Below are 25,115 nucleotides of genomic sequence, written 5' to 3'. Positions count from 1 at the left end.
CCAAGGAGGAACACACCAAGGCACATCATAATTACATTACCCAAGATTAAAGATAAGGAGAGAATCTTAAAAGCAGCAAGAGGAAAGGAGACAGTTACCTCCAAAGGAGTTTCCACAAGACTGTCAGCTGATTTCTCAAAAGAAACCTTGCAGGCAAGAAGGGGCTGAAAAGAAGAATTCAAAGTCATCAAGGGCAAGGACCTCCATCCAAGATTACTCTATCCAGCAAAGCTATCATTTAGAATGGAAGGGCAGATAAAGTGCTTCTCAGATAAGGTCATGTTAAAGGAGTTCATCATTGCCAAGCCCTTATTATATGAAATGTTAAAGGGACTTATCTAAGAAAAAGAAGATAAAAAATATGAACAGTAAAATGACAACAAACTCACAGTTATTAACAACAGAACCTAAAACAAAAACAAAAACAAACTACGCAAGGAACTAGAACAGGAACAGAACCACAGAAATGGAGATCACATGGAGGGTTATCAGCGGGGAAGTGGGAGGGGGAGAGAGGGGGAAAAGGTACAGAGAATAAGTAGCATAAATGGTAGGTAGAAAATAGACAGGGGGAGGTTAAGAATAGAATAGGGAATGTAGAAGCCAAAGAACTTATAAGTATGACCCATGGACATGAACCAAAGGGGGGTAATGTGGGTGGGAGATGGTGTGCTGGGCGGAGGGGAATAAAGAGGGGGAAATGGGACAACTGTAATAGCAGAGTCAATAAACTATTTTTTTTTAAAAAAAGATCTTCCAAATGGGGCTTGAGGTTTGGTGCCAATGAAGGAGCCCTGCTCTGGTCATGGGGTGTCGAGTCCCTCGGGTGCCAGCTTCTGCCTGTGCCTCTGGGCGGTTACTCCAGGTGCTGGGGCCCGGGCCATCTCCTCTGTCTGATGGGAGCGGAAGGGCAGGGGCGATGCCGGCCTGGAGGATCTCCATGGACATCTCGGATAACTACAGAAGCGGCAGCTCTGCTCGCCTTCTCTGGCCAGTTCCTCTCGGATCCAGGATACCTACCAGCACACCCAGTATGCACGTCCCAGCCCCCTGCCCCTAAACCCACTGGCACCTGTACTCTTCCTTGGCAAACGGACACTGCCTGGTCCCTGCAGCCACAGCGTCAGGCACCAGCAGGTCCGGGGCGCCCAGTGTTGGGCAGAAGTTTGCCCCATCGCTCTCAGAGGTTACCTGGGGCGTAGGGCTGTTACCCGGGAACCGGCTGGGTGGGAGGGGCCGGCCCCGGTAGGCGGGGCCTAAGGCTCCTCCTTACAGCTGCTGTGGCCTCGCCAGTCGGCGCCTTGGGGGAGCCAGTGGAAGCGCCGGCAGTGCTCCGCGGAGGTGAGCGCCTTGCAGCGAACAAGGGCGAGGGCCCGCGCCCTCAGCAGGAGACTGGGCGAGGCTGGAGTAGTTAGTGGTCTGACATCTTTCCCTTCCGGAAGTCCCGGGCGCTTTCCAGCTCCCATCCCTGCGCTGGGCGGGCGTCCCATCCCTGGACCTTGCTGTCTGCACCCCACCACGGGGCCCTGGGCAGAGTTGGGGAGGAGGTGGGGACAGAATGTGGATACCTCGTGTCAGGTAGGTGGGACCCCAGGGAACGCGGCTGTGTAGAAATCCCTTGCTTTCTCACCTTTGAACAGTCTTTCACCAGACTTTGTTTTCACTTTATCCCACCCACGAAGGGGCAGGTGGCTTCACTGTCTTCCTTGGAAGAACGAGACAGCTACCTCCAGCAGAGCCCTGGAAGTCCCAGACAGCACCTGAGTTGATCAACAAAAAGCCTTGAGCGCCCCCACTCCTAGCACCGGGAGAGCAGCTGGGCAGAGGCCCCGAGGTGAACAGGGTGGGTCTTTATGTTTCTATATGTGAGCCATGTCCCGGAAAAACCACAGTTGGGGTGACATTTCCCAAGGGTGAGGGTGGGTTTGGCGGGTTGTCTTGGGGGTGAGGAATGCTGTCCCAGCAAGGCTGCCGAGGCCGTGATGACTGACAACTGACAGTGGGACTTTGTCCTTGCTGCTGGTTAGCTCTGCAGTCACCTGATGTTGGAACACTCCTGTCCCTCACAGCCACGCACACACAACTGGCCCATCCCCAGTGTCCTTCAGGGAGATACTGTCTCTGCGCAAGAATCTAGTCAATACCACGCCCAGGTGGACATTAAGTGCATCTGGGTGTCATCCTCGCGACCGGGCCTGGAGGAGGGCATTAGTGATGGGGCGCTGATGCTAGACCCCACGGGCCTAGACAGACTCCTGGTCTGGTCGCTTTTCCCTACATTTACTCAGCCGGCCTGGGCTCTGACTAGTCTGACTCGGTGCCCCTGCACTCCCTGACTTGCGTCACCCTTGTTCTTGTACGCAGAAGCCAGTGGCCAGGGACCTCCAGGATGCCGGGAAACCCTGGGGCTGAGCCTGGGAGGTCTCGAGCTCCATACTAAATCCTCACTGGTGGGATTGTGGGGAGGCCCCAGCGGGTTCCCTTAGCAGGGGGCCCAGGCCAAAGTAATAACCAGGCATATTTTAACAATCAGCATGCCCACACTCGTGCATAGCGCCAGACTGGTACTGCCGTCCTAAGCCATGTCCCATCATCCCCTTGGGCACTGTAGCCCTGAGCAAAGCAGGAAGCTTTTAGATTCCCTTGTCTGAATGCAAAGCCAACCCTTCTAGGTTTCTGGTTTTGCTTCTGGGGACAGAAGACTTCTGAGGGAGTTGTGCCCAGCCTCAGGGTCCCCTTTGCTGACCTCCCTGCATAGGGAAGTCGGCTTTGCTGAGTGTCAAAGTCAAAACAGGCCTGCTTGTTTGTCTCTGCATGCTCCCAGACTCAGACGGCGAGAAAACACCGGGATGTGTGCGTGCTGAGTCCAGCTGCATCGGTTTCACTCTTAGTTTTGTGGGGAAGAATACAGGCAGTGGATCCAAACCCTCCGTCAGGCCTCAAGCTTCGGGGATCCCCAGTGCTGGCTTTGCAGTCCCCCCAACTCCCTGTGTAGGCCAAGTATGCTCAGCTGAATGGCACCAACTCAGCTTGGAGCAGAGAATCCTCCAGGTTTAGGTGGGGAGATGAAGCCAGTGCTGGGGCAGCAATTAGAGCACCAGTAATGTGGGAAACCACGTGGAATCATCTCTGTTCAGAGGAGTCAGCGAGTGAGGGCGGGGGAAGGCAGGGAGGGCTTCTTGAGCTATGTGGTCTTAAGTAGAATTTGGAAATGACAGGGCCAGGCAGAGGGAAGGGAGCCCGAGTCTAAGATGAAACTCAGAACAAGCAGAGAACCCACTCCCCACCAGATACAGCCATTTCCCTGCCACCCTTTCCAGCTCTGCCTCCTGTCACTGTCTCATGTCCCCTGCCACAGTGAACTTCTGTTAGGTTCTGACCAGGTCTTTTTTGCATGCTTCTCTCTTTGCTGTTGGGGAATCCTCTACCTTTTTAAAGATGTACCTTCTCCACTGAAGATATTCTGGCACCCACCGCCCCCACCCCCAGTCTTCCAGCAGAGTTGGGGAGCTCCTCCTTTGCCCTCACTGCTGCTGCACAAACCTCTGTGGATGCTTTTACACCCTGTATTGCCCATTGGAGTTGAAAGGTCTCTGCCCCACTTGCTGAGGCAGGGCTGTGTCTCACTCAGCTTGGAATCCTCTGAGCCCAAGCTGGTGGCTGGCACAGAACAGGCCTTTGGGAAATGATGCTGGACTCAAATTGAGCCATATATAGGGCGCGTTGAAGTGCCTCACCTCCTTGGAACAGAAGGCGTGTGTTAAGCACTATTATTGGGAATATAAGATTAGCAAGACCTGGTAGAGCTAAATCCTGGGGCCTTAAGGAGTCTGAGTTCAATGCAGTGATGGTCCTCAACCCCTTAGTAGCCCCTGCTGCCCTCAGCACAGGATGCAGGGTTCTTCTCGGTCGGATCCCAGGGTATCCTCCTCAGCCTCAGCTTCCATGGCTCCCACCTTGAACTCACACTTGCCGAGCCTTGGCTCCCTCCTCTCCCTAGACCACCAGTAATGCCCACAGCTACCTCTAGCTTATCCTTGGTCCTTAGGACTATGTCTCTATCCCCGGGTGTGGAGGTCCCTTAGCCTGGGTGGGTGTCCTCTGCCCCACCGCATGGGTGTACCACCTCTAATGGCCTCACGCCCCCTTGCGGCTGCCTCCCTGCTCATGAATTAGCACCCCAAAGGCAGTGATGGGGCGTTTCCTGGAGAAATCCCAGCTGGGTAACATCTTTGTTGAGAGAGTGTGCCCAGTAAACACATCTCTGATGGAAGATTGGACCCAGGTGATGAAAATGTAAAAGGAAGAACAAGTCTAGAGGCATTTGGAAGGGAGGAAGCTAGGATTTGGTGATGAGTTATGGGAAGAGAGTAGAGGGGAAAGTGGGTCTAAGTGACCTGCGAGGCAGGTGGAGGTGGCGTCACACAGGAGTTGGGTCCCCGGCCACGGGAGAGGCCCACTTCTGACTGCCGTGCAAAAAATGTTTCTGTTTCTAGGTGATTTCCAAAATTCCAAGTATTATTAAATCATTTTGGGCCATATAGAATCTAAAGTTATAAAAGGGCCGAAATAGCCGCACACTTGGAGTACCGGTGAAGTCACGACTAGAGGGAGATTGGGGGCACATAGTGGGGATGGTCCAACTTGTGAAACCAAATGAGATCACTGAGGGAAGAAGTCTAAGCCAAGATCAAGGGCGTGGGAAAAGAGGCAAGCTGGTGGGGGGGGGCCGGGGGAGGAAAGGAACTGGTGGAAAACAGAATGACAGAAAGATGGGAAGAATATCAGAGACACTGGGGTTGGGGGGGAGGGAGAGCTATTTCAAGAAATAGGTGGCCAACTCTGTCTGTGCTAAAAAAGAGAATGGGAGGTTCAGACAAGAACACCTCGGAAGGGGGCCACCTTCGAGGGGGTAGTCCCCTAGGAGAGCCAGAGCTCTTGGGGTCAGAGAGAGGCTAGTTAATGGGCAGGAGAAACACTGGGCGGAGTCTTTCAACCTCATGTCTGAGGAATTTGACCGTGAAAGGAAGGACGGATCAACTCTCAGCAAGAAGGGAGGGGTGCTCGTGTCAAGAGAAGGCAACAGAGATCTGACCACAGTGGAATGGAGGCGAGAAGGGGCCCATTGTGCTGAGGAATTTGGATCAGCGCCCCTCTCCACATGGATTATAGATGTTCCTGTAGATGTTCCTCCCCTCACCTCCCTCCCCTGCAAATGTGCTGGAGAACTTTCATTTTCGGTGTTCTCCAAAGTCAGGGAATCGCCAAATCCAACGACAGGATATTGCAACACTGAGATGATGGTGGCTCCCCTCTCCGGCCTGGGGTAAACTTGCCGCCGGCATCCCCAGACTTGACTTTCCTCCTTGACCTCCCTCCGTCGGTGCTGGCCCGACGTTTCCTCCTTGCTGCACACAGACTAGTAATGCCGTACTAACAGCAAGCATGTAAGTGGCATTTGCTCTGAGCCAGGCACTGGGCTGAGGGCCTCTGAGGGGGTATTGTTATTATTACCACTTTTCAGACGACAAAGGGCAAGTTCATGCTTTATGGTAGTTTGACGTTCATGTTCCTGATGCTGCTGCGAGGTTCACAGTCGTGGGTGGCACTGCTGACAGCGTGACTTGTCCAAGGTCACCAAACCAGTGATCTGTCAGGACCCAGTCTCACTGTGGCTTAGGCTGGCTTTCACAGTTAATTAGTAATTTAATAGTCAACAGAGAATCTACTACGTGCAAAGCATTGCAAGGGACCCAAAAATAGGAGCCACGGGTCTTATCTCATTTAATCTTCAGAACCCTTCCGTGTCATAGGCAGGGAGGACTAGCACTTGAACTCAGACAGACACGAGAAGGGCAGGAACTAAAGCCACCGTCAGCCCTGCGTTTCTGTGATCTGAGCTTCCTCCATATCGCGCTCGGAGACATAACTGGTTCTGAATACACGCGGTCCCCGACTTGGGATTTTTCGACTTTACGGTGGTGCCTATAACCATTCTGTTGTTCGGCTTCAGCAGTCAATACATGGTGTCATGAGATATCCAATACTTCATTATGAAATAGGCTTTGTGTCAGGTGGTTTTGCCCAACTGCAGGCTAACGGAGGTGCTCTGAGCACATTTAAGGTGGGCCAGGCTAAGCTGTGACGTTTGCTAGGCAGGGTGTATTAAATGCACTTTTACTTATGATGGGTTTATGAAATGTACCCCGTCATAAGTCAGGGGGCACCTGCAGTTCCAAGGCTAATTTGTTCTCCTGCCCAACACACAAAATCAAAGGGCAGAGAGCATGAATGTCTAGCGTGCCCAGGTGTGCATGGGATAGTGCTGCTCCCTTTCTTTTGCAGCCACCTGTCCCATCAGACTGGCAGGAACAGAAACCTCCGTGCTGTGGTGCCACAACTTCCGGCTGGCGTGCCTTGTCACAACCTCGGGGCAGAGGTGGGGGTGATCCTGCTCCCCTGTCTGGCCCACACAGGCCACCAGTGAGCACGCTCGTGTCCCCACTCCCTGGTCTTTGCTGCTTTCAGATTACACAGCCACACTCTGCGGTCATACCGGAGTCCTGCCGTCCTGGGACCCACAGACCTACCACCCCTCCTATTCCTTCCAAGCCTCCCTGCTTCTCCCCTGCAAGCCCCCTCCTCTCTGTACCTCCTGGAAAAGCCTCTGAGTCCTTGACCTAAGGCCATGTTTGGAAAATCAAAGCTACTTCTGGATATAGTCCTGCCATATGCCTGGCCTGGGACAAAGACGTGGGGAGGCTATGGGAGGTGTGGAGGTGAGCGGGGAAAGGTGGGGCGGGGGGAGTTTTCTACTTTCAAAGTATTATCCAGCCTCCAAAACAACCCCCTCTGAGAGTAAATCCTCGGGGGGATTTGCTGCTTAAGGCCAGGATCTATTTGGATCCATTTTATTTAGTCATTTTATTACTACATTAATAACATTATTTTCCACTAGGTGTTTTCAAGACCCCCCAGAACAGACTCACACCTTTGCCAAAAGGGGGGGTGGATCTTCCAGCCCTAGGCGGACTCTGCCCTGGCCTGTGACTGCGGTCACGCCACTTGGCACGTCTCGTCCGGCCATGGTGGAGCTGATGGGTATGAAAATGCTGCCAGCTCACGCTCGCCATCACACACGCACAGAAACTGGTCGAGGCACCCAGATGGTGGTGGAGGAGGACTGGGACCCAGGAGTCCCCTCTCCCAGCCGAGGGCTTTTGCAGGGATCTCGGGCATCTTGGCGTTCCCACCCACAGGAAGCAGAGCCAAGTGTCTGGCTGACCCCACCTGCACACAGAAAGGAGCTCAGCCACTCTGGGCAGCTTGCCTAGGGCAGATTCCAGGAACATTCCCAATGCACAGAACCCTGCACACAGCACGAACAGTGTTTCCAGTAGGGGTGTGGTTCCCAGCCCGCCCCCCGCCTCCCGCCTGGCACACCCTGCTCACCCAGCCAACGGAATGTTTTTCCCCCTCTGCACCCAGTGGGCCTGGAGACCAGGGACCCACTCCTGCTGGCCTGACGCCTGTCTCCCCACCTCTTTCACCTGCTGCAGGGGGTGTCTCCTTCAGCTACAGGGCAGACGTGATTTTAGCCCTCAAGGCAGGTTTCTCTTGATGCCTGTGCAGCCCAGCACAGACTCCAGATCCTACCCAGGACAGCTCTCAAGGGCTTTATAACCTCTTCGCCCGTTTCTATTCCCTGTGTCTAACAGACCACAGTTTAACAAGGCTTTTCCTCCTAGGGCCCCCACCCGCCCAGCTGCCTCCATTTGCATCACAGTCCCAATGACATCTGCTGCCCGAAGCTCACAGTCTATGTCATTACTTTCAGGGAATGCATTGGACTCCCAGCTCTGCTCTGCTCTGCTTCCTGACCTTGCAGTTGCCCATCTTTCCTGGCAATTCACTTTGCCCATCAACACATCAGCATGAGCTGAGTCGCGTGCTGGGACCCTATCAGAGCCTGAGCTGTTAATTCTCTCATTGAGAATATTGGTGCTGCCCGAACTTGAAGATGGGTAGAGATGTGCCATTCCTTGCTGAGCCAGCTTTCCCCCAAAGATTTTAAATGTGTCACACTAGCTGTTAGTTTTTTTAATAATTGCTTGGGTGGAATTATTTCTTTGCATCAGATGCTTTAAAACGGCATGCTAACCATTTGGGTTTTCAACCTCCTGTCTTTAGAACGTCATTGCTTATGGCTACTGTTTTTGCTGTTTTGTGGGTCTGGGGGACAACCACCTGAAGAGAGAAAGACAATAGGGGAAGCTTTTACAGACAAGAGAACTGCCAGCTCCCATCAGTGTATTGAGAAATTCCATTTCCTTCTCTCACTTTTCCCCTTCAGTGGTTTCTAAAAGGAAGGCATTTCTGGTGGGATGCAGTTGGGTAAATGATGTGTATGTTTAAGCAACAAATAACAGAGGATCTCGCATCAGTAACTGGTTCTCTGGTTTGGGCCCCGGAATGTCCTCAGATGCCCATGTTGAGGCTTCCCAGAGGGAAGTAAAAACTGTTACTGTTGCTATTGTGCAGGTGATTACACATGCTCCCAGAGGTTAAGCACTTGTTCAAGGTCACATGTCTATATTGTAGAGGTAGAATTTGAAGCCAGCTACAAACTTAGTTGTCATTTGGAGCCTTCAAATAAGTCAAAATTGTACCCTGGCTGGGTGGCTCAGTGGGTTGGAGCACTGTCCTGTGCACCTAAAGGTTGTGGGTTTGATCCCAGGTCAGGGCACGTACCTAGGTTGTGGGTTTGAATCCCAGTCGGGGCATGTGGCGGAGGCAGCTGATTGATGTTTCTGTCTCACATCGATGTTTCTTTCTCTTTTTCTCTCTCTGTCAAACCAATAAACATATCCTCAGGTGAGGATTTTTTTTAAAAAAAAGAAAGGAAGGAAGGAAGGAAGGAAGGAGAGCACCATACATCAATTCAACTTCCAGGATCCTTATTCTAAATCTGCGACCTAGTAATTACCCAATGTCTCCCAGCCATACGGCTTAGACATGCTACACTCTGAGGGTGATCTTAGCTGCTTTTCCTTAGAAATCTGCAAGTTCCCTGCTCACTGTAGACAGTGGATTCTTCTCACCCTTGGGCTTGAGTCCCCAGTCAACAAACGACCACAGAAATGCCATGACAGGGACCCCTAGGCCCGTAGGAGACACGTCCTCGCCACCGCAGTGATTTAACTGCAAGGGATGGCATTGTAAAAGTACGGCGTTTCCCTTCCTGGAGCCACAGAGAAGGCAACTGCGTGTCTGTCCGACTGGCTTGCACACCCACCTTGTGAAGCAGAGGCTGGGCCTGGGATTTCTCCAGATCCCTTCAGCTCTGAGGTGCCACAGGCCTTGATTGACAAAATGACCTTGATCTTTGCCCATTATATTCCACTCAATAAGAGACACATCTAAGGTTTTAAATTCTTCTACAGAGCAAATGGCTGTGTGGCACAGAAAAACAGCTGCATAATATTTTCTGTTTCTCCCTCTTTCTTTTTTTTTTTTTAAGATTTTATTTATTTATTTCTAGAGAGAGGGCAAGGAAGGGAGAAACAGAGGGAGAAAAACATCAATTGGTTGCCTCTCATGCACCCCCAACTGGTGACCTAGCTCACAACCCAGACATGTGCCCTGACCGGGAATCGAATTGGAGATCCTTTGGTTCCCAGTCTGGCGCTCAACCCACTGGGCCACTCCAGCCAGGGCTGTTTCTCCCTCTCAATTGGATTTCCTCTTCTTCCCTAGGAAAACAAAGACCCTTTCCCCTGATTCACTGGCAAACAGTGACCAGCATTATCTCTGTGATGGAGCTCCCATAGTCTAGGAGCGTCACACCACCAGGGGACCTGTCTTTGCCCCTGAACCAAGAAGAACAGGCTAGAAGCTCCTTGTGTTAGGACTGGGAGGTAAGTACTCCTGCTGAAAAGAAATCTTCAAAGCATTCACGGGGAGAGCAGTGCAAACCTCCAGTTACAAAACACGTCACAGGGATGCAAAGTGCAGCCCAGGGAGTGTAGTCAATAACCGCCTAACAACTCTGTGCGCTGACAGGTGGCTATGGGACTTCCTGTGCGGGTCATGTAGTAAGTATGGAAGTGTTGAATCACTACGTTGTACACCTGAAACTAGTATGATATTGCATGCCAACTGTAAAAATAAATTGTAAAATAAATAAAATGGTTACAAAGATTATGAAAGGGAGAAATATTCCTGGGGTGTTTAAGTTGTCCTGTGTACCTCAGGCTCTTTGTCTTCAAGAAATTTTCAGTCTGGGGGCGGGGCAGGAGGCATAATATAATAAAAATTATATTATGGAGCTGCAAACAGGAGGTCAGGGTGGGAGATGAGGTGTGCCGGAAGGACTAGGAGAACTGCTTCATGGGAAAGCTGGCCCTTTGGAAGGGGCAGCTGGAATTGGATGAGCAGATGTGACAGATGAAGCATGGAAGCCCAGGGGCCAGCCTAAGCAGAGGAGTCGGATGGAGGCCAGGTTCTGAGAAAGAAGCCATTCCTGGGACACAGGGCCAGACTGTAGATGCAGCCAAGAAGGTAGGCTGGCTTGGCTTTCGCCCTCCGTTCAGAGAGAGAGGTCAAGTGCTAAGAGCCCTCTCTGATTAACCGTTCCAGCGATTATAGTCCATGGGGAGGGCTCGGGTGGAGACACCACGGCCCAGAACTCACCCGAGCTCAGGCGAGTGGCGATGGCGATGCTCTCCAGGCAATTAAGTCAGGAAAGGGGACCTGCTCCGCTAATGGCTGGGATTCAAGCTAAATGACTCCAACTCAGATGGAAGAGATGCTGCCCCTTCTCCCTCTGGTCTCATTATCTTAATGAACGGCGCTTGGCAGGAGTATTGAGGCGGCATTGACGTGCCGTTCCCGTCACCCCTCAAAGCCCCGGATGCACGTTGGCCCAGCCTTTGTAATAAAAACCCAGCACTCAACCACTGCCTGCATCTCCTACCAGCCCTTCTTCTAAGACAGTCGGGGGTTTTTGAGGGGCTCCTTTAGACCAGGGTTCCTCACGCCATGGCCCAAGAACCACGTGCTTCAGAGTACCTGGGGTTTGGCTATAAAATGAACTTCCCAGGCTCACTGGACCTACAGAACCCGAATTTCCGGGACTCGGGCTCAGGTTTCAATAGTGTTGGGGTTTTTTCTCTTTAAATTTTTTTTGATTGCAGTAAACTATACATAACATAAAATTCACCATTTTAACCCTTTGTAATTACAGTGTCATGGCATTCCGTACACCTTACTGTCTGATACCACATCACCCCCTCCCCCCATAGACCCTCGAGCCCCCACTTCCACAGGCAGTCCTCGGGTTCTTTCAAGGCACAGGGATGTTTTTTGCAGTGTTTATGTACTTCTTAACCATGTGACGCGTGTGAGATGGTGCTACCATTTTTATTAGGTGTTTTATGGGTCATTGAAGAAGTTTTTGAGTTTTGTTCTCCAGCCCCTCCTCCCCCAGGCGCCCTGTGGGCTTACTGTACTTCTGTGCAGCACGGTGATGTATAGGGAGGCATCCATATGTCACCCGATGGCAGAACTAGCAGCATCTGTGATTGTACTTGATGCTTCCGTCCTCTTGTTAATGATGCTTTAGGAGCACACTGCCCTTGTCCCCAACCCCCTTTTCTTCCTCCAGACGCCACTAGAGGGCACACTCTGATGGGGTCTAATGTGGCTCTTGCAACCCGAACTTGGGGAGAAGCAAGGGGCCCGATGAGCCTTACTCCGTACACTCTCGCTGCTCCTGATCCTTCTGGCCTCAACCCACGTAGGGCTTAGGGCTTTAGGTCACTTGGTCTTTCTCCTGGATGCTCCCATGTTCACACCTGCTGCCCACCTGCTCTCTCTTGCTGTTGGATGGACCCCACTTTTGAACGCTCATCCTTCTGAGGCTCCATCAGGTCTGAAACAACTCACCACCTGGTTGTCATCTGTAGCTGAGATTTCCCCCATGTCCCTGCTCATTCATATTCAGCTGCACCCCGTTTTGCCTCTGGCTCCGTGCCATCCAGGACACCCCTGTCTGGTGGTCCGTCTTCCCAGCTCTGTCTTCATGAGTGGCCCCTCCAGACTCCTGTCAGCTGACAGCTCACCTGGCTCCTCTGCTCACCTGTCCTGGCACTTGACCCCTGCAGGTCTGCCTCAGAGATGAACATGTAGTTGTGCCGTGTCTTTCTGTATTTCATAAGAAAGTAGGTCTGAATGGTATCATTGCAATACAACAGAAACCCAAATAATTGTCTTTAAAATCTATTTGTTCGGCTGGCCTTATCTACCTTACTGTTTCATTTGAGCTTCCCTTGAATTTTCAATACACTTGAAAATTCAGTGTATTGGGACGAATGTGGTTTGGGGCTCTCTTTCGTCACTTGTTACCACAAATTCAAGGCCAAGCCACCTAGCTGAGTGTCTGCATTCGGGGGCCAGCACCGAGTCATGTGTAAAAAGACAGGAGTGAAACTAGAAAATTTACCTGTGTTATTCCAAGCTGGTACTCTCCCTCCCGCGTCTCTGCAGGGATCTTTCTGTCTGGTTACAGGAGAGGAGAATCCATTCTGATGCTCGGATACAACGGCAGCTGCGAAACTGGCAGCGACCCGGGGGCCAAGGTAGTTTTTTCCCACAAATACTGGTAGTTCAAGATCAGGACACGTTTACCTGACAGCCACTTAAAATCCTCATTTGTGAAATCAAAGGTGCCATTCTCTTTTCTTCCAGGGCAGAGGTCAGCAAACTGCGGCATTCGGATGGCAAAGCCTAAAATATTTGTTACCTGGCCCCTTCCAGAAAAAGCTTTCCAAGCCCTGTCGTAGAACATAAAATGTGGTGGGTGTTACCTATAAACTAGGGGTTCTTGATGAGAGGTTGAAAGGGGCAGGCTTCAGGGGGTCCCTGCACCCCCTGACATTGGGAACAAAACTTGGTTTGAGAAGCATTTTGGAAAGGCAAGGATTCAGAGCTAGCGTCAGATTCTTGAAGGGGCCCATGACCCTCAGACCTGTTAAGAACCACCCTGACGTGTAGCAAATGCAATATAAGAGACAGAAAGACAGCGAGAACCACTGCTCTGTGTACATCAGACAGTGTTTGCCAACAGCCATGTCCTTGGAGCCGGAGGACCTAAGGGTCTGAGACAGCAGGTACATCACATTAACGCTCAAAGGGTCCCCCAAGTTCTAAAGATCCACGTGTCATACCTCAAGCTTGGATAGCTGTGTTTTCATTCTCCCTGCTCTCCATAGGATCATGGGAAATCACCTTGACCTGGTCTTAGGAGTGGTGCTCATGGCCAGTCCGGTGCTTGGAATTTCTTCCTGTTCCTCTGATGGTCGGATTGCTTTATATCGTTCCTGCAACCTCACCCAGGTGCCGCAGGTCCCCAACACCACTGAGAACCTCCTGCTGAGCTTCAACTGTATCAAGAATGTCACAGCCTCCTCATTCCCCTTCCTGGAGCAGCTACGCCTGCTGGAGCTTGGGACTCAGTGTACTTCCTTCACTATTCACAAAGAAGCCTTTAGAAACCTGCCCAATCTTAGAATCCTGGACTTGGGCAATAGTCAGCTAGAGTTTTTGCACCCAGAGGCTTTCCAGGGACTGCCTCATCTGTTCGAACTCAGGCTCTTTCACTGTGGTCTGTCCGATGCTGTGTTAAAAGATGGGTATTTCAGAAATTTAGAGTCTTTGTCTCACCTGGACCTGTCCAAAAATCGGATTCACAGCCTTTCCCTTCATCCTTCATTCCGGGAATTAAATTCCTTGAAGTCCATTGACTTTTCCCTCAATGAAGTACCCATGGTGTGTGAGCATGAACTCCAGCCCCTCCACGGGAAAACACTGTCCTCCTTGAAGCTTGCTTCTACTCGCCTGTACAGCAGGGTCTCAGTGGACTGGGGGAAGTGTATGAACCCATTCAGAAACATGGTCCTAGACACCCTCGATGTTTCGGACAACGGCTGGACCGTGGACATCACCAGCAACTTCAGCAATGCCATCCGTGGCAGCCAGATCTCCAGTCTGGTGCTTGCCAACCACATTATGGGGTCTGGGTTTGGCTTCCATAACATCAAAGACCCCGACCGGAACACATTCACCGGCCTGGCCGGAAGCTCAGTGAAAGCCCTGGACCTTTCCCATGGATTCATATTCTCCCTGAACTCCCGGCTCTTCGAGACCCTCGGGGAGTTGAAGCTTCTGAACATTGCCCACAACAAGATCAACAATATTGCAGATGAGGCGTTTTACGGGCTCAACAGCCTCCAAGTGCTCAATATGTCTTATAACCTTCTGGGGGAACTATACAATTCTAACTTCTATGGACTACCTAGCGTCGCCTATATTGACCTGCAGAAGAATCACATTGGGATCATTCAAGACAACACATTCACCGTCCTGAAAAGATTACAGGCCTTGGACCTCCGGGATAACGCTCTGAAAACGATTCATTTTATCCCAAGCATATCTACGATCTTCTTGGGTGGCAACAAACTGGCGACTTTCCAAGGCATCAGACTCACAGCCAACTACATCCAGTTATCAGAGAACAGGCTGGAGAACCTGGATAATCTCTACTTCCTTCTCCAGGTCCCTCACCTCCAGACCCTCATTTTAAATCAAAACCGTTTTTCCTTTTGTACCCAAACTCATGCCCCTTCAGAGAATCTCAGCTTAGAACAGCTTCTCCTTGGAGAAAATATGTTGCAACTTGCCTGGGAGACTGGGTCCTGTTGGGATATTTTCAAGGGGCTTTCTCGTCTCCAGGTCCTGTACTTGAATAATAACTACCTGAGTTTCCTTCCGCCAGGAGTATTTCGCTATCTGGTTGCACTAACAAAACTCAGCCTCAGCTTCAACAGGCTGACTGTTCTTTCTCCGGGCGACTTACCTCCTAACTTAGAGATCCTGGATGTGTCCTGGAATCAGCTCCTAGCTCCTGATCCTACTGTATTTGCATCACTTACTGTTGTGGACCTAACTCACAACAAGTTCATCTGTGAGTGTGAACTTAGCACCTTCATCAGGTGGCTCAACCAAACCAGTGTCACCATATTTGGGTCTCACGCAGACATATACTGCACATACCCTGACCCACTGTCTGGGATTTCCCTCTACTCTCTGTCCACAGAGGGCTGTGATGAAGAGGAAAGCTTACAGTCCCTAAAGTTCTCCCTTTTCATCTTATTCACTGTCATTTTGATGCTGTTCCTCGTGACCGTCGTCGTAGTCACAAAGTTCCGGGGGGCTTGTTTCTCCTGGTACAAGACAGTCCAGAGACTGGTGTTCAAGGACCAAAGCAAGACGAGAGAATCTGACATGTACAAATACGATGCCTACTTGTGCTTCAGCAGCAAAGACTTCGAGTGGGTGCAGAATGCTTTGCTAAAACACCTGGACACTCAGTACAGCGACCAAAACAGACTGCGCCTGTGCTTTGAAGAAAGAGACTTTACGCCAGGGGAAAACCTCATCGCCAATATCCATGACGCTGTGTGGAGCAGCAGGAAGATTGTCTGCCTTGTGAGCAGACACTTCCTTAGAGATGGCTGGTGCCTGGAAGCCTTCAGCTACGCCCAGGGCAGGGGCCTCGCTGCCCTCGACAGCGCCCTCATCGTGGTGGTGGTCGGGTCCTTGAACCAGTACCAGCTGATGAAACACGAGTCCATCAGAGGGTTTGTACAGAAACAGCAGTACCTGCGGTGGCCCGAGGATCTCCAGGACGTTGGCTGGTTTCTTCATAAACTCTCTCAACACATACTAAAAAAAGGAAAGGAAAAGAAGGAAGACAGCAGTATTCAGCTGCAAACTGTAGCAACCAACTAACTCCCAAAGGAGTCGTTTTCCACTGATCTCAAGCCACAGATAGCTTTCCACCTCGTATTTGCACATTTGGGGGGTCCTCTCTGAGGTTTTTTTTCCCTACTATGAAAAAAAAAAACCCATAAAGCTCTTGATTTGCATAGCAACTCTCCATGGATTTTCTTTCAGACTCAATAATACGTTCTCTCCCATTGCGTCAAGTACAAAATATTTCCTGGTCGTGGGAAGGTGTTTTTTCCCCCAGATGACAGGCACCCTTTCTCCAGTGTCCAGCTCCAGAAGGCGCTGGCCAGTGACTCCAAGCCCTCTGTGCTCCGCAGGACAACACCAGGTAGAAAACAAACAGAAAAAGAGGTACATTTCCTACTTCCGCCATGGGAAAAACGTCCTTGCTGGGTCAAGGTCATGCTCAGCCTCAGGGATAAGACGTGGCGCCAAAGAAGCCGGGATGAGTATAACTAGATCTCTTCCCCTTCTTACCTTTGGCTCCTCCACATGGAACCCTAGTGGGCCCCGAACCTTCTTTTCGGGAGGTAACCTTTCATTCAGCCTTGCATTGAAGGCCTTCCATGATTCAGCACCATCCTACCTCAGCTTGCTTTCTTTCTTTTTTTTTAATCATTTATCAGCCACTCAGGCTCTTGTGGAAAGGGCTTAACCTTGAGACCCAGATCCTGGTTTGAGTTCTGATGCTGCCACCCATTCACTCGATGACCTTGAGCATGTGACCCCCCCTCCAATGGGCCTCAATTTTTTTACCTGTAGCCATGGTTGTATCTACCTCATCGAGTTGCCGTGAAGATTGAATGGGCCGAGGATGCCGGGGCTTCTCAGGCCTCGTCCTTAGCTGTCCCGATGGCCACAGGAGGGTGCAAACACTCAGCAACCTCCTGGACAGAGTCAGAATGTCTTTGAAGTTGTATTGGTTTGATCATAAAAGAAACCTATACATATGTTGCATTCTGCTTCATTATTTTCTTGTTCATTTTAATATAGAAGTGGCTTTCAGAAATTAAGAAAATTTAAAGCAAGGAAGGTTCGCCGAAATTACCCATGGCTTCACGAATAGCCTCTTCCAAGGTCAGCGGGGCCTCAGGAGAGTTGCTGTGGTGTGAGGAGCCAGCTAGGCCTGGGACCCAGCTCTCCAAAATGCCACTCCCTTCCCCTCACTGTGCCCCCCTTATCCGAAGTCCTCCCACTGGCTATTCCCATCCTGGCCTCTTTGGGCCCCTTCGAACCAGGAGACTAAGCTTGCCTTGCACATGCAGATTTTATGTTTGAACAACGGTGGTGCCCATTAGCCCTGTTCATGTGCACAGAACACACAAACACACACACACATCTACCCTTCCTTCTAGGATGTTCTCCCATCTCTGCATATCCATCCTACCTATTCTTTGAAACCCAGCCCACCAAGCCTCCTGGGATCCTCTCTCCGCCCTGTGCAAACTCCTATCCCTTTAGCTGTTCATTTAAAACCAGCCCTACTTCCTGCCTCCTGTGAGAGTGTGAGCCCGTCTGGCCACCCACCCCCATGGGCTATACGCTCCCTGAGGAAAGACCCTTTCTGCTGTGCCCCACCCCCAGCAGCTGGAATTCTTTCTGAGGCCACTTTGCCAGGTCTCACTTCACAAGAGTTGCTACATGTGTGGCAAGAGCAGAGATTAGCAGTGCTGTGCAGAGAGATGTGGGTACCGGGGCTGAGGTGCTACTTGCTGAGCAGCTGCTCCGAGTTCCACTTCACAGCAATTCCAGCGCAGTAACTTGGTGGACTCCATGGAGCGCGGTCCTTCGGCGTCACTCCTCCACTGGAGGGGCCACTGCCATTCAGTCTAAGGACGGTGAGAGCCTGCTGTATTTGACATTGAGACTGTTCCGGAAAATCTAGAGTGTCATTTGGGCTGCTGAAAACTTCAAGAGAGAGTCCTACTCGGCACCCAAAACACAACCAACTTTGACCATTTCTTATCGGCCGCTTGAATCTGCAGAGACTAGTATTTAGATAGACCTGATATGAGCTAAAGTAAACATGGTTGAAAGTTTGAAATTATGAAGTGACTCCATTGAGAGGATAGGAGAATATAAAGGACAGATGTAAGGTAGACAAGTGCTCACCGACCACAAGACAAAATCAAGATAAAATGTCTAGGGTGTTAAGTCAAGAAACGGCATTCCGAGTGTACACTGAGAAACATGAAAGCCCGAAGGAAGAACTACATGAATTAATGGTGATTGCCAGAGGGATTTCTGCCCAATTTTTCCATTGGAAACACCAAGAAAAGCTGGAGAAACTATTTTTAAAATCTGTTTAAGGGCATTGGAGAGCTACAAGGTAGTAAAGAGGGCCAAGATCCAAGAGGGGAAGGAAATCAAGAGAGATGACCACATTTAAAGCAAGACCTTCTGCCCTGGCCAGTGTGGCACAGTTGGTTGGATGCCATCCTTCGTTCTGCAGACCAAAAGGTCACCGGTTCGATTCCCAGTCAGGGCACATGCCTGGGTTGCGGGTTTGGTCCCCAGTCGGGGTGCATGTGAAAGGAAACCGATCAGTGTTTCTGTCTCACATCTGTTTCTCTCCCTCTCTTTCTTCCTCCCTTCCCCTCTCTCTAAAAATAAGAACTTAAAGCAAGACCTTTTATTCATCAAAAAACATCATCCGAAAATAGACAAGAGTATTAAGAATTTCCGGAAAGGATACACAATGTCCAAAAGCAAATGAAAAGATATCCAACCTCCTTTTGTCATCAGGGAAATGCAAATTAAAACCACACTGTGATACCTCCCCCAACACACACACAAAGGCCCAAATAAAAATGCCTGGCGTGGTGGTATCAAGTATTAGCAAGGATGTGAGCAAAGAAAACGCAACTATGCAAAGGGCGAGCGTGTAAACGGATGTAACTTGGGAGCACAGACTCTCGTCTGCTGAAGCTGAGAGCACACGTGCCCCGTGGCCTGCGGTTCAGTTCATAGGTGTCTCCGCATCGGAAATCCACGCCAGCCTGCACCGGAAGACGGACGTGGTTACGGCAGCGTTATTGCCAGTAGCCAACGTAGGAAACAAACCACGTGTCCATCAACCACAAAATGGGTAAATAAATTATGGTCATTGAAACCTGCAGAGAAATGGCAATGAACCAGTTATACTTGCATGCAAGCACATGAGTAAGTCTCCCAAAGAAGCAAGGCCTAACTTTTACAAACCGAGTGGCTCCGTTTTTAGAAATTTCAAAAAGGCAAAACTCATCTATCATGAACATGGGGATAGCGGTGACCTTTGGGAGGAAAGGCGAGAAGTGTTGGGATGGGGGCAGGGCGATCCTGACATGCTGGTCATGTTCCACCTCCTGACCTGGGCGATGTTAACGTGGGTGAGCGCACATTGTGACAACACATTTTATCTGTACCAATTAATTTGTTCCCTTTTCTGTATGGTATGACTTTTCAGTTGAAAAACACATTTTCGAAGAGCTAAGAAGACACCCTCCTCCCCAGTGCCCTGCCTTCGTTAGGGACAGCTTCTGGTCTAGGTGTGCTTCTTCCCTAGCCCCGACCAAAGGAAAACACCGAGAGAGTGCGGAGGGCGCCTGGAAGGACCGGAGGAGGCTGGGGCGGGGGGGGGGGGGGGGGGGGGGGGGGATGTGGGAGTGAAAGCTTTCATTAGGAGTTAATGAAAGTTCAACTCTGCATGCATTTCGTGAACACTTTAATAATGATGAAAATAAATAATATGTGCATTCATAAAGTCGAGTTAACTTCTGCCCTCGGCAGAAAGAGACTTCGCCAACATTTTTAAGTGAAACCATCACCAAAGAAAAATGACATTATTATTTCAAGGGGTGATTTTATTTTTCTTAAGAGTAAAGGAACTTTTCATCTGTTTTACTTAGCAATTAAATATTTCATTTCTCCACCGCCACAATACCTTCCATTATATGGACTTCTTAAGAAATTGAACGCTTTTATTTTACAGACAATCCCATGGACGGTACATGCTCAGAGTCCCTTGGTCCTCGCAGGCACACCATCCAGGCGAGGATGACAAGGCAGCTTTATTCCTGAATCTTGGGGACCTGGTCCAACTGGCTGGAAATCTTGTGTTTCCCCCGACCCTCCCAGCTCAGGTAGCTTACCTCCACGAGGCCTTGTGTTTCTGTCTCCTCTCACTGAAATGTGATAAAAACCAATGACATCATGTCTCATCAGGCCCGCGGCCCCTTCAGGAAGCAGGTGCCTTGGCAGAGTGGAGGCTGCAGCATTTTTTTTTTTGCTGTGCTGACCTGGGTTTGCCACTCAAGTAGCCCTCAGGGCCTAACACTCGAGGCCGCTTTCTTGGTTTTTCCAAAGACCTTGACCGTGAATTGGCTCCCCGCTTGTTCCCCATCTGCAGCTGTGTTATGGGACCAGCGTCTCCAGACCTGTGGGTCGTGCCAAGCCTGCAGGGGTTTGCAAACATAAGTCGTCAGTTTTCCTGCGTGCTGGAGCATGAGAAGCAAGAGAGCCTTTTTGGAGAGGGAACGGGGATTAAGCAGAAGTGAGTCTGAGGAAGGAAGACCTTCGGGTGTAGGTGTCAAACAAAGGAGGGAGAGTGGGTGAGGGAGTCACTGGCTGGTGAAGGTGCCACTTCTAGCCTTGCTCAGGCTGAAGTCCCCAAATGAGTGGGGGACAGGAGCTCCCCAGCTAGCACCCTCCCCGGAGACATCCATGGAAAACCTTCTGGCCTTTGAATCAGAAGACTCCAACGGTCATCCTGGCCGACTCTTGTTTAACTGCTTGGAGATTCTGGTTTTGGGGATGTTGTTGGTGGTGGTGGTTTCTACCCAGAATTAAAAGGTCTGTGAAACAGCAGTGCGGATCCAACACAAGATAAATGCCCTTCAACACCTGGGGCGCACAGGGGTGAGGCTGCGTTGCTTCCTTTGACAGACTAGGCTTCCCTGAGTTCCAGGGGTCTGCCTTCAGGTCCCCTGGGCTGGAACTCTGTTCCTTGTCCCTGGGGTGCGCCTGACCTTTTTGGAGGTCCAGGCCATGCCTTCAGAAGTCTGACCAGGAGATCCCCGTGCTGTTTTCTTTAAACATGTGATAAAATGGACAGATCCTAAGCGAGCGCTTCGATGCCCTTTGACATTTGTCCCCACCCATGTGATCACCACCTCCATCAAGACAGAGTGCTTCTATCACTCCAGAAAGTCTCCTTTTGCCTTCATGTCCACAATACCCAGCACCGCTGCCAACTCGATAACCACTACTGTGGTCTCTATCAGTTTTGCCTGTTCTAGAACTTCACATAAATAGAATCGTGCAATCTTTGGCGTCTGGCTCCCTTTACGTCTAATTTTTTTTTGAGATTCTTCAAAGTGTTGCATCTGTCGGTGGCTTGCACCGACAAATTGCATTGTGTGGATTGACCATGACTTCTTTATCCCATCGCCTGTTGGGGTCTGGGGTTTCCAACAAGTTGGAGTGCTTCCAGCTAGGAGCTACTACAAATAAAGCTATGGATTTTTTGTCAATACGTATTCATTTCTCTTGGGTAAATATCTAAGGGGAAAACTGCCAGGACATCAGGCAAGTATATGTTTTACATTGAGAGAAACGTCCCTGCAGTTATAACATTTTACGCTTCTACTAAGCAAGAGGTCACAGAGGCTCCACATCCTCACCAGCTCTTGCTCTGGCCAGCCTTTTGCCTTTTCGCCTTGTAAGTGGGTGTGACGTCCTGTCTCCTGGTGGTTTTCATGTGCATTTTCCTAATGATTACTATGTTGAACATCGTTTCACATGCTTGTTATCATTTACATACATGCTTCTATGAAGTGTTCATTCAGATCTTGTGCCCATGGAAAATGGGTCATCTTTTTATCATTAACTTCTAGACATGTTTTATATGTTCTAAGTAGAAGTCTTTGTCAGGCATCTCTATTACTAGTATTTTCTCACAGTCTACAGCTTGTCTCTTCATTTTATTAACAGTGTTTTCAGTGACCAGAAACCTTTAATTTTGATGAAGTCCAACTTATCCATTTATTTTATGGTGGGTGTTGTGTTCTGCCTAAGAAATGTTTGCCTATTCTGAGGATGGGGGATATTCTTCTGTGTTTTTTTGTAGGGGCTTTCTAGTTTTAACCTTTATAGTTCAGTCTGTGGTCCCCACCCTGCCTTGGGGATTCTCTACACATGCCGTAAGGAACTTTTCCTGCAAGACCGCCCCCAGCAGAGACAGACAAACACTCAGCATGAGGGTTTCTTTGCCACCTCAACCCTCTTCCTTCTGAAGAGGAGGGAAGAGTTAGAAGCTACAACATCAGACTGAATGTCAAGAAAGCAGATGGCAGCCTCTTTGTCTGCCAAAAAGGAGGGAAAGAACTAACCAAAACTGGGCCCTTTCTATTGCCAGGCCCCAAGCTAAGGCATTTACCTAAGTCAGCTCATCTGAACCACACAACAGGATCAGGCGGTGAGTGGGCCCCTCCCTCCTCGTGGGTCCCCCATCACTCAGGGATCTTCCACTCTTTACAGAGAGGGACTCTGTGCTCAGAGTCAGAAAGCAACTCGCCAGCTAGTGAGTGATTCCAGTCTGGGCTTTTCTGGCTCTTTGCGTCTTCTACTGGGCCACTGCCATGCCCCTGCTCTCCCTGCGGCGGCTTGCTCAGGGGGCTGCCCTCTCTGCTGGTACCTGCCAGCTCTCTCTTCACCGCCAATGCCCATCACCTGGTCCAGGCAGACCACAGGAAGAGACCTGCTCTCGAAGCTGTAAGACCTTTCCCTCTGTCTCAGTCAGGGTTCAGCTGAGAAAACAGGAGCCACGCCATGACCTCCACCCAGGTGTCCCGAGTTTCAGTTTAGAGAACTGGGGGTTATTGGAAGACCTAGGAGAGTAAAGGTCAAGGATGCCAACGCCTAAGACCTCAGCCTGCAATGCTCAGGCAGACAGACCCTGAGAATACATGGTCAAGAAGTCAATTGTTGCCCCGGCAGGTGTGGCTCGGAGGTGTGGGCTTCATCCCACACACCGAAAGGCCACAAGTTTGATTCCCAGGCAGGGCTTGTACCTGGGTTGTGGGTTTGGTCTCCAGTCACGTGCAAATGGCAACCACTTGATGTTTTTCCATCAGTGTTTCTCTCCCTCTCTCCCTCCCTCCCTTCCTTCCCCTTGCTCTAAAAATAAATAAATAAAATCTCTTTTTTAAAAAAGAAAAAATGTAAGTCATCGTGTCCCTTCAACATTCGAGTAGTGAAGTCCTGGCCCCCAGGACTTCAGAATGCACCCTTATTTGGAAAGCGGGTCGCTGCAGAGAGCCTGGGGGTGGGGACAGCAGTGGACGGGAATCTTTCAGGACGCTGGGGCTTGTTTCATCTATGGCAGCAGATGTCAGGTCCATTTTCATTAGTCATGGGTTATGCAAAGCAGGCAGCTCTAAGTGGGTAAAAATTATACTCATCTGGGCCATATTTAAGGCAACTGGATGTGTGAAAAGTGGCCCTTGGTGCCGGTGGGCTTGGAGCTAATGTCCCAGCCCACTGGGGACGGGACAGAGGGGCCGTTCTCATCTCACTGACACAACGCTGCCTGAGGACAACTGCAGACAGAACACAGGGCCTGCTTGCCAGGCCCCCTCCAGCGCTCACAGTCTCCACCACCCCGGGTGGCAGAGAGGAGCCCTACTAGCTGCCCCAGAAGGGCCGCGGACTGTTGCCCGAGCTGCCCCGGGAACACAGGGTAAGTTCCCCCCCCAGGAGCAGGAAGAGCAGCAGCAGCAGCAGCATCGAAGTATGTCCACAGACCCGAGCTGGAAGAGCCAGAAGCCAGATATGAGGAGGGGAAAAGTCACTCTCTGGAGCTGGCTGCTCCCCTGGGTCGGTGAAAAGCATTGAAGCTGCTTTGCATGGAGGCCTCTTAATCCATCCCTTTCAGCACCCAGCAAATTTACTCTTAGCTGAGCTGATGATGTCTTGCTAAATGGGTTTTTAGGAAACTCTCTTCATCGGTGTTTTCAAAGAATCGTGTGTGTGTGTGTGTGTGTGTGACTGTGTGCGTGCTTCATCTTGTTTAACGTTTCAGCTGGGAACATTGAGCCACAGAGATCCGTAATGGAAAGAAATGTTCACTCCTCATAATAATCGAGCTGTGGAGGGAACCGGTGGCAGGTCTGTCACCAGTGGCGTAAGTGACATCACAGGGAACACTGAGGAATTCTTTCTCCCCACAGCTCCCTCCGCATTCATTACACTTCACGTTCACGGAAATTTTTGTCCCTTGAAGTGTTGCACAATCTGAGTCAGTCTGGAGTGAATCTTCTAGGGGGAAAAGTGAAAACACACACACACACACACACACTTTCTCCTTTAACAGAGAGGAAGGAGAAAACGCTGACCTATTTTTACATTTGCACAAGTCACGCAAGATGGTGGAGATGTAAACTTCGAGCCCAGCGAGGCTGGGGCTGACATCCATGAAGAGGTGAACCCCGCCAGCCAGCCGGGAGGAAAAAGGCCACAGACATCACAACAGTTGAACCTCCTGCCCCATGAGCCAGCCAACAGAGGGGACATGTCCTACGCAGACCCTCAGCAAACCTCATTACAGGAGCCCCGCTGAGAAGCTTCAGGGCTCTTGCCAACGGCCCTTTCTTTTCCCGAAACGCAAGTCTGAAAAGAAAAGATGAAGGCGAAGGAAGAGCAAACAGCAAAGCGCCATGTACCTCCCAAAGTGACAAATTCCTGAGCCTGGGCTTCAGAGTCCTCAGCTCCTGCAGACACCTTAGCAGACTCTGCAGACAATTGCCAGAGTATCTCTGGACCGAGTTTAAACCCGCGTTTGAAGGCACAAACACTGAAACCCCAGGCCCCACCGGGAGGCTGAGTGCCGCGCCCATGAAAGCGGTAAGGAAGGAGGCCCGCAGATTAGAGTCCCCGAAGCACACGGAAAAAGTCAACTACGGCGCGTCTCCCATTGAAAAATGGCTCTGCGATGTGCGAGGACACCACTGCAATGACAACGAGCTGACAAGGGAAAGCCAGACTTCTCCCGGTTAGTCTGTGGGGGGTGCGCAGTCCACCCCGACCGTGAGGGCGGAGAGGCCTTTCCCTTACACACAGGGTTTGGGGCCAGCTACACCCTGAGGGTGGGAGGGCTAGGCAGTAAATCCAGCGGGACCTCTGGAATCAGAGGACCCAAGTTCAGAGCCCAGCTCTGATAATTACTTGGACTCTCCAGGTCTGAGTTTTTCCTGTGCAGGGCTGTTGGGAGGCCCGGCGCATAGTACGTG

General features: G+C 50.6%; 1 protein-coding gene across 12 annotated transcripts; it reads left to right on the top strand.

Moving 5' to 3' along the window:
- Positions 1–1,272: 1,272 nt before the first annotated feature.
- Positions 1,273–22,447, top strand: TLR5 (toll like receptor 5). Of its 12 annotated transcripts, none has more exons than XM_071219584.1 (6): positions 1,273–1,341; positions 1,683–1,834; positions 9,757–9,917; positions 12,547–12,638; positions 12,748–12,855; positions 13,272–16,596. In XM_071219584.1, the coding sequence occupies exons 5-6, from the start codon at positions 12,851–12,853 to the stop codon at positions 15,847–15,849; spliced, it is 2,583 nt and encodes an 860-aa protein (XP_071075685.1). In that variant the 5' UTR covers positions 1,273–1,341; positions 1,683–1,834; positions 9,757–9,917; positions 12,547–12,638; positions 12,748–12,850; the 3' UTR covers positions 15,850–16,596. The 12 variants fall into 12 exon arrangements, 11 of the variants coding, with proteins under 11 accessions (XP_071075685.1, XP_071075682.1, XP_045040493.2 ...); XM_071219581.1 differs by having other exon boundaries at positions 1,683–1,843; positions 12,569–12,638; XM_045184558.3 differs by having other exon boundaries at positions 1,683–1,843.
- The last annotated feature ends 2,668 nt before the right edge of the window (positions 22,448–25,115 follow it).

Source organism: Desmodus rotundus, chromosome 10 (genome assembly GCF_022682495.2).
Source record: "Desmodus rotundus isolate HL8 chromosome 10, HLdesRot8A.1, whole genome shotgun sequence".
NCBI lineage: Eukaryota > Metazoa > Chordata > Mammalia > Chiroptera > Phyllostomidae > Desmodus > Desmodus rotundus.
The sequence above is the reverse complement of the archived record's forward strand: the minus strand, read 5'-3'. Positions and strand labels throughout refer to the sequence as shown.